The 9956-nt window shown below is 29.3% G+C and overlaps 2 protein-coding genes across 2 annotated transcripts in view; both read right to left on the reverse strand.

Annotated features, from left to right (window-relative positions):
* The window catches only part of LOC110282842 (uncharacterized), a 7891-nt gene extending 5969 nt beyond the window's left edge, over positions 1-1922 (reverse strand). The window contains exons 1-2 of the mRNA XM_071178181.1: positions 1869-1922; positions 916-1033 (exon numbers count right to left, since the gene is read on the reverse strand). Coding sequence (XP_071034282.1) covers positions 916-1033; positions 1869-1922 — 172 coding nt within the window. The remainder of the gene's footprint in view (positions 1-915; positions 1034-1868) is intronic.
* A 4222-nt stretch (positions 1923-6144) lies between these two features.
* Positions 6145-9956, reverse strand: part of LOC107440655 (ACAT-related protein required for viability 1) — a 13707-nt gene continuing 9895 nt past the window's right edge. The window contains exons 4-6 of the mRNA XM_043045424.2: positions 7862-7928; positions 7555-7706; positions 6145-6365 (exon numbers count right to left, since the gene is read on the reverse strand). Of these exons, the coding sequence (XP_042901358.1) occupies positions 6277-6365; positions 7555-7706; positions 7862-7928 (308 nt within the window). The 3' untranslated portion in view covers positions 6145-6276. The remainder of the gene's footprint in view (positions 6366-7554; positions 7707-7861; positions 7929-9956) is intronic.

Here is a 9956-nt window from a genome sequence, read left to right on the forward strand (position 1 = left end):
TCTCCAATTTTCAATTCTCATGTTATTCGTCTATGTGATGTAGTGAAATCTGTACTTATTTTATAGTTTGATATCAAGATCTATTGATGATCTTATATTTTTGTTTTCGGCCTGACTGTATAAATATATACGTTTGGAAATATTTTATTTATATTTGTGTAATAAACAATTTTGCACATTAGATAATTATTAGCCTTTATGATCAGCTGTCTGAACATTAAAATAATTTTTTATGTTTTTATTCAAAGGTTTATGAAATAAAAAGAGAAAGCAAAAATCAGGCATAAAGCAGGTAAATACTACAATTTCAAAGGAAAGTTGTGCAATGCAGCAGAAATTCCATAAGAAAATTGAAACGTACAGAAAATTTAAAAATTAAACAATGAAAACATAAAAATAACAACCAAAGCTGATGTTATCGGGGTTCCAATCTCCGGGACTCATAAAAACACAAATCCTTTACTATCAAGAGCAAGACATATGTCTAAAAATTGCTCTCTCTGTACCCTGAAAATTTTGTAAAAAGTTCAGGAAAAGAAAAAAAAAAAAAAAAAAAAAAAAAAAAAAAAAAAAAANAAAAAAAAAAAAAAAAAACACATAATACAAAAGTTTTACTACTACTTTTAAGTAGGTTTTTTCAACCATTTTCCTTTTTTTATTAGTTTATGCAATTTACTTTTGTATTTCTTTTCTCTTTTCCTGAAATTTTCCCAAAACCTTTGGGATACAAAGAGAGCAATTTTTAGACATTTGTGTGTAATAAATACATAAAAGGTTTTGTATTTGTATGACTTCCGAAGACAACATCAGTTTCGGTTTTTATTATAATATTTTTATTGTTTTCTTCTTTACAATTTTCTATAGGTTTATGAACAAACTTGTAACATCAGTACTCTGAAGGAGGATATAGTTTACTTAAAAGGGGAAAGGTGATGACATAAGGGTTGGGGTGTTCAGTGCAGTAGAAAATACCATATCCATATTCCACAGGACTTCGTATGAATACCATATCCATATTCCACAGGACTTGGTCCTGAAGGTAAACAAACATCAAAACATCCTTATTGAGTAAGAAATAACAAATAAACTATAATTAACCTCAATTTCATTCAATAACATAAATACACGTGCATACCTGCCAAGTATCCTGTTTTTTAATGGAGACTCCTGTATTTTATGACTATCTCCTGTTTACTCCTATATTCTCAAATTTCTCCGTATTTGTTGAAGAAATATTTAAAACAAATTTGGCTATAAAATATCTGCTGATGGCAAAAATACTTCTCTTATTCCTCAACAGATGGTGCTATTGTCAGTACTGCAGCAGGTTGAGTGTTTATAGTTTGAGAAATTATAAATAATGATTTTAAAAAATCTTCTTTAGATTTATATACATATTTTTTACTGTAATTTTGTAAGTACTGTAATTTCCATACGTAAGTGCTTATATTATTTTCAATTTGGAATTTCTCTTTTTGACTTATATGATTATGCATGACGTATCAAAACTTAACTCGTAGCCTAAAAATCTCGTTAGTAAAATCTCCGTTATTTTATTTTTCCAATGTTGGCAGGTATGCACGTGGTTTGCTGATAGCGATTTTGGCAACTATTGTTTCAGATTTCTACCTGGTTTTTAAAATCTTGATATTTTAATACAGTGTTATAACATACTACGAATTCCGAATCAATAATTTTATTTAATTATTACTTGGCCTACTCTATTAGCGACAATTCCATTGTGAATCTGTGTGATTTTCCCGATTTTTTAAAAATATTTTTTTACATGGTTTTAAAAATCTCACGTTTTAATACGATACTTTGTGCAGCAAAGTTTGAATTGCGCATTTGAAGAATCACTTTCTTACATATTCAAATATTGAAAAGTCACCCACAATCACTGGAGAATTTATGTCAGTCATGGCGACGGATTTTCATTGAACTATAACATAGAACTATTTAACAACTTTGTTAAATGATTTTTTTTTAATGCTACATTATCATACGTGGAAATTTCAAATTGCGCATATTAAGAGTCACTTTTCTATGCTGTGGATTATTGAAGATTCGCCTGTAAAACCACATGATGGTTTTATCAATTGCATTTTTGTTGCTACCATGAATATTCAGAAGGTTGCTGAAATCTTGATTTTTTAATACTACTTTTATATTACTTATATCAAAATAGTTGTTAACAAAATTATTTTATCATGTCTAAGCAATGGTATATTCTTGATGAAGACTGGTTAAAACGCTTAATCAAAAAAAACAAAAACAAATTCCTAAATTATATTTTACGCAATGTTAATTACATTTAAAAATTTTTACTAGGTGAAGCCAACGGATGAAAGTGAAGTTTGCGTTTTTGATCATAAAAATATCTTTAATAATTATTTTGTTAAAAATCTTACACAAGCAAAGGATAAGAAGATTAGCTTAGTTTTTGTAGAAGAGGCATGAAACATTTTCCAAAAATATGATCTAATATTTAAATAGCATATCCTTAACATAATTTAAAAAAAAAAAACCTGACAAATATGTAAAAAGTTTTAAAATAAATAAAAAATTAAATTATTTTTATGGATTTTATTGAAAACAAGTAAATTTTTCTTTTAATGGATAAAGTGGTTTTTTTAAACCAATTTTACATTTTTATTTTGTTTTCTATTAAATTGTTACAGAAATCTACTTGCTCAATAATCACTTTTTTTATAATTAATGATAGAATTTAAGTCAGTTTAGACATTTCTGTTACGATATAGTAAGCTAAATAATCAGATTTATGTTTTCATTATTCACATCAAAAGAAAGCTGATCTTGAAATCCAGATGCCTAATATTTTTATTGCTATGAAAATATTGTCTTATAAAAATCATGAAATAAGAGTTTAATACTTTGACAATAAGAACTAAGCTTAAAATATTACTCTTTCTTCTTTATTAACTAGTAGTAAATGCAGTTTTTACAGCTAAGAATTGCAATTTCTAGTATTATTCATTTGAATTGCCAAAAAGTTTATTATTTTTGATTAAACTTTGGCGTTTTTTAGTATTTTCTAAATATTTTGTAAAAAATTCAAATCATAATACAACAGTTTGATTATAAGTTAAGCATAGCTTTACACTTAAGTGATCAGTGAGTCTGCTGGACTTAAGACTTTCATGCATGTAGGTGTTTTGAATCAATTCTAATTAAAAGCCTTGATGGTTGAAGCATAACTCCTCTTAATTTAAAATTCTTTTTTTTTCTATTAAAAGCTAAACAATATTATGAATATTAATAATAATAAATGGATAAAGAGGTTGAGAATTCATATTTTAAATTAGGATCTGATTTTAATAAAATGTCATCCAAAATTATGGAAATCGTGTATTCTAAGAACTTGTAATTTTCAGAATAGAAAAATCACTGAACCTATTTCATGTATATAAATGTTTTAATTTATTTTTATTTAATAAGACAATAAATTTTTTCATCATTGCAATAACCTTTATATTTAATAACAAAAGAAAATNAAAAACCCACTTATCGTTCCAAGTGGGTTTTTTCAAGGTGGGCCCACCCAATAAAACCCGGGCGGGTTTTTTCAAAGTGGGCCCACTTGGCGAACCCTGGTACAATTTGAAGTGTACTTATTTGTATTTTCTATTCTTACTCATCAATAATGTATTTCTCAATGCAAAATTTAAATCTTATAAATATTAAATTAATATCTTATAAATATCAATTAAAGGAGTTGTAACATCAACTCCTTTTTCCAACAGAAATTGTGTAACACATAAAATTTAAAGGATCATAACTGAACAGTTACGAAACATACAAAAATATTTTTTTAACCCTCTCAAAAATGTGAAAAAAAAGTTTCTTTTAAGATTATTGTTATTCGACTGTATAATATAATACCTAAAAAAACTAAACTCAGTTGTGCGCCAGCCCATAGACGGCCAAGGCCTACTGTGCCCATCTCAGTTTCTTGACCTTGGGCTCTGGGGTGCAGGAGCAGATGTTCCGGTCAGGTGGTCAGCCGAACAAGGAACCCCCAGTGTTTAGTTCCCAAGCATGCTTGGTACTCATTTATTGACCCAATGAAGGTATGGAAGGCTAAGTCGACCTTGCCCGGCCCGAGGATCGAACCCAGGACCTGTGGCATGGGAGCGTGAAGCGCTACCACTCGGCCACCGGGCGGCACAATATAAGACCTAACTTATAAATATTTCTTCACAATTAAATTTAAAATAAAAACATTTATTTAAAAAAAAATGTAAATGGTAGAAATTTAAATTATTGCTAATTCCAACAATTTTTTTTATTTACTCTTTAGTATAAAAATGTTTATAAATATTTAATTAAATGCTTATAAACATTAAATGCAGAAAATATTGATGCAAGCTTTAAAACATTTGCATTGCAGAGAATTTTGTGTTACATAGATCATTTCATGTATCATTAAGCATACCTGTTAAACGTCACAATTTACAGAGTACACAAAAGTTCGGAAACCGTAAAATATCTTGAGAATTATACGAGATTGAAAAAGTAAAAATAGACTTTCAATATTTTTTTAAAAGCTATCCTATTATACCTAACTAGATCTCCCATCCCTGAGCAAAGTGTTGGAGGCATTTTTTAAATCTTATATATGGTGCCCTATTTTTTAAAGCAGATTCGGATTCTTCAGAGAAAATTGACCCTATTTGACCTAGGGCTTTAGGCATTTTGCTTCACAAATGGCACTGCAACGAAAAAGTGTAAATATTGTAAAAATTGCAAAACTCAACACTCTGTGCCACAAAAGTTTTTGTGCTTTAGGCAGAATTGTGTTATAGAGCTCTCCTGCTGTAATAGTTGTTAAAATTATTAGAATACAATTTTAAAATTATTTGTGTTTAATGTGCATAAACAGTGTAAAATTGTGCAAATAAGCATGAATGAATAAAACGAATCTAAATTAAATGGTGGATCGAGCCACAAATTAACCCATTTTATGAATATCTTGGTAAATTTTGAAATGCACGGTTTATAGTGAACGAAATGTTCGGTCCCATGCCTTGCTATAGGCGGATAATGTTGTTTTTTGTGGATGTAGTGAACCAAAAAAGTTAGGAAGTTGGATATAATGAACTTTTTTCTGTCTTCAACTGATTTTTTTTATAATAAATTTCGAAATTTCTACTTCAAAAAATATATATATACTGACAAAACCATCTATGGAGGGGAATGTAGCGATAAATATTTTTTCTTGTTTGATTCTTTTATCTCACTTTCCAATCCCTAAACAAACAAAGCAGATGTTTCCAACCCAGGCAGACGAGGTCAGTCAGATCAAATATGCATTTTATGTCAGAGGGAATGAGTAATTATTCATTATTGGTCAAAGGGTTGGACACTAATATGTGTCGATAAGGCCCTCATTTCAACTCCTTGTTCAGTTTAAAAAATTCTGCAAACAAGTGTCTCAAATTTAACTCGAACAGTAAACGTAAAACGTTCTCCATTGATGATAAAATGGGCATAATCAGAAAAATTGAAAATGGATGCAATCAAGCTGATATTTGCAGGGAATATAAACTATCCAAATCTGCAATTTGTAACATATGGAAAAATAGGCAATTAATAATTTCTGCTCATGAAAAGAATTTTGATGGCAGAAAAAAGTTGAGAAAAGCAGATCACAAGGATGTTGAAGAAGCATTACTGAAGTTATTCACCAATCGAAGTATCTGGACAACACAAATGTCGATGAATTTGCTAAGCGATTTTATGAGACTACTTTTATGTGCTCGAATGGCAGGCTAGACAGATTTAAAAAGTGGAATAACAGAAATTCAGGAAAAATTATCTGAGAGTCGGGAAGTTTTTCCATATCTGATGTTGTGGATTGCTCATCAGCTAAAGATTACTAATTTTTTTTTTTGTATGCTAGACAAAGAGTAATGGAAAATAACTCATGTTTTGCTACTACATAATATTTTTCAGTGATTTATTTGAACAATGTGTAATAAAAGGGAGGAGTTTGGGAATCATTAGTTAAATTGCTTATGTAACGGATATAGTGAACTCCCGGTTATAGTGAACAGAAATTTTGGTCCCTTGAATGTTTACTTCAAGACAACCCATCCCCATTAATAATTCTCAGAAACAATCTTTTTAGTAAAATGTAAAAATATTTTATTTATAGCAAGATATCTGACTAAATACATATACTAGTAATAACCAAGAGCTATAATATATCACAGTTAAATATTCTATCTTCCAACATATTTTGTATCTTCTTTATCATAATATCCTCTGAAGAGCCAGGTAACCTACCTCTGATATTAAAATCAAGGTAGTTGCTATGATAATTATCGACAGTTTTGTTGTGACTGAAAAAAAAAGGAGTTAAAATAATGACAACTTTGTAAAAGCATAGCATTTTAAATAATAACAAAACTACAGATTGCTAAATATTAAAATGAGTTTTTCCGAATAGCAAAATTTAATAGTAAATAATTTATGTACTTGATGTTTTTAAAATTATGTATATAACTGTGGTTTGCATAACAAAGTATCTGTACTTTCTAAAGAAGTTAAATTAAGTGTACTTTCTAAAGAAATTTAATTCATTATGTATGCAGAATTTAAATATTTAATTACAAGAATTGATGTAGTAGCCATATTTACATGACAATAGAAGACATTTAAAATCATTAATTTATCTTAGTCATAATATTTAACTGGTTTTTAAATAGCGTTGTAAGTTAACTCCCCGTGTAGTAAATGGTGACTGATGCTTGTTAAATCTGTCCAGTCACAAAGTCCTCCATGTTCCCATTACAAATCATACCTCTGGGTGTACTGATCCACGAGTTACCTTGTCTTCTGGGTTAGTTCAAAGTTACAAGGCAACGAAGTTGAATATTAGTAGTCGTAAACCCAAAATTGGGTCTACTGTTCCACAACAATTATAAAAAGTTATATAATCATCCCCTGAACATTCAGGTCATTTTAGGCTGGTTCAAAATTTCATTGGGACTGAATTTGGTTGTCAAAGGTTTCATTTAAGTTTATTTAATATAACTTTTTTTAAATTTATGGCCAATAATATTTAGAAGTAATTTAATTTATATAATTTCCTCAATACAGGTACAATTGTTTCAGATTTATTTTGTAAATAATAATTTTTATGTTTGTTAATAAACGCAAATTTTATGTTGCATTATTGGTTCATAAATTCAAACCCTAACCTAACCTAAATTTTATTTGTTGAAAACGTACTACATTTACATAAACATACTTAAAGAGTTAAGGAAGACTTTTCTTCATTTTAGAAATGATCATGATATTATTTATCATGTATTGATAAATGCTTTAAAAAAAAACTTTACATTTATATAATGGTTTTTTAATAGCTAAGAATTTTCGATTTTGAAAAAAGTGGCTACATGTTTTAAAAAGTGTCCACTAATAAAAAAGCCGTATTTGGCCATTGGTCAGTGACAAAATTTACAACTTCTTCCCTATATCACATGGCAGTAACAATAACATAATATCATTAACAAAATAAATGCATACTTCGAATGACTTGAACTTGAGATAGAAAGATAAATAAAATTATCAATATTTCACTATATTCGTCATCCTTACTCCAAACAAGGACAGGAAGCATGAATAATTTACCATAACTTGCCAAAATTATAGCATGGAATAAATGTTTTGAAGAAAATCTAAAAAATTGAAAAACATCTTTTAGAAGAATGTAGAAAACCCATATCAAAACATTGTTTAGAGTTATGACATATAGGTAACAGTCTATGACTGGCTATTCAATTGCAGTTGTACCCTAAAATGTAAAATAACTAAAATTACAGTTATTTTTTACCTTTCCATGCTTCGTAACTGTGAATGGTACAAGACTACCACGACAAGAGTAGCAAAAATAAAGTACTCTAAAAAGGAAAAAGAAGTTAAAATTAGTACAAATGATATAGTTTTGAAAATTTTAATGACTAAGTTATGATGATAATGCAGTTTCTTAAAAGTCTTATTTAATGAAAGATCAATATTCAAGACGGAACAATATTTACGCAAGCAAAAAAAATGAAGCTAATACTGATTAATTTGATTAAGCAGTGCATATATTTCAAACATTTAGGTTGGTAGATTATTTTTTTTTAAAGGAATAATATGCTAAAAATATACACTATGTTAAGGACTATTGAATTAAAAACCCAATATCCATTTAAAAATGCTGGAATCCCTCATTATTGAAATGACATATTTGATTTGATTTATATTCTTATAGCGCACAAAAATTTGCCAAGAATGGCTAAAAGAAAAAAAGATTGCTAAAACACAAAAATTTGCTTATTAGTACCTCCTTTGCAAAAATGAAATAATAGTTTTATAATACCATATTTAAAAATGAAAAACTATAATATGACATTTTAAGCAAATAAGCCTTCATTTCTTTTTATTAAAATTTTTTATCATTGTTTGATAAAACTAGAATGTGCCCTAAGTTTATTTAAGCCAGAGATGGCGAACCTACGACATGCGGGACACTAAGTGGCATGTGATACGTGATATAAAATTACTTTTATTCACTAACAGTCATTGAAAATAACATCTTAAAAAAAAAATACATCACTACTGGGGGCTATCATAGGCTGAATCAGAAAGATAATAGGATTTTGGGTGTCATGGTCTTTTCAAGGACGCAAAGCCCTGTCCACTATAAAAATCAACCACTCCATAATAAGATGAAAAGAGATAACCTAAACTAAATTGCAATAATTAAATTTGGGCTGTGTTTGAGCAGGTGTATATACGTATATCTGACTACAAAAAGACTCGCTTTGTTTCAAATTTTAATCAAATTAGTGAATCTTGTATACGCTGTTAAAGAGAACAAGTTATGACCCATACATAAATGAAATAGTTGATGTGGCTCAGCAAAAATCATCGCACTAAATGAGATTAAAGTCTTCAATCAATCTTATGGAAATTAATTCTCTGTCGAATTGGACGAAAATGTAATATGTTGTAGTTCGAAACGCAATGAAAGCTAAGGTTCTCATTGACACGATGTCCCAAAATGGAAGTGTTTATGCATAACTACATATATATACAGTCCACTGGCCATATTATTAGACCCACTATAAGATTCTATGCAAAATTATAATTATCAGATGATGCTGTACAGCTGTATTGTTTTTACTCGGATGAAACCGGTTTGCATTCGTTTACGCCCCTGTATCAATTGGTTAACATTGTAATGCAATATGTTACAAATAAATACAAATAGGAAGTATATAAAAAATCTCCTGATTTAAAACCCATTACATGTATGTTTAAATATAAAAGTATTGCATATAAACTCTTGCAAATCATGTCATTATTAAAACACTACAGTGCGTCTAATAATTTGATCTAATTATTATAATACTGTAATATAATGCTTCATATAATAAATATTCCATATTTATATAATATATGGTCTAATTTATCCTATCATCAAATTTAAGTTATATATCGTCTAATTTAACCAATTGATACAGTAACGTAAACAAGTGCAAACCGGTTTCAGTCACGTAAAAACAATAAAGCTGTATAGGGACTTTTTGATGGAGCTAACCCGAATTTGCGTTACATGGAGCGGGAAATCACTGAAAGCCTGAAGGCAAGGGGACTCTAACCCATGATCCATCTACCACTGATGATATTTTACGTCAGCACTGTGGTCGGTGAAGCCGGGAGCAAAATTCGTATCAGCCAACCACCGCTGGGAGTCGAACCTGGTTCACCTCTTAGGAGGCGAACACACTATCCCCTGAGCCATCGCTACTCTAACATGATCTTGTTTTATTTTATTTTATAACCGGTGTTGAACAGCCGACCCAAGTGCGTGTTTGCAACCATCAATTTTCAACTCTGTAGCCTTGTAATTTTGAACCCTACCCAGAAAACAAGGGAAC

Source organism: Parasteatoda tepidariorum, chromosome 1 (genome assembly GCF_043381705.1).
Source record: "Parasteatoda tepidariorum isolate YZ-2023 chromosome 1, CAS_Ptep_4.0, whole genome shotgun sequence".
In the NCBI taxonomy this organism is placed as follows: domain Eukaryota; kingdom Metazoa; phylum Arthropoda; class Arachnida; order Araneae; family Theridiidae; genus Parasteatoda; species Parasteatoda tepidariorum.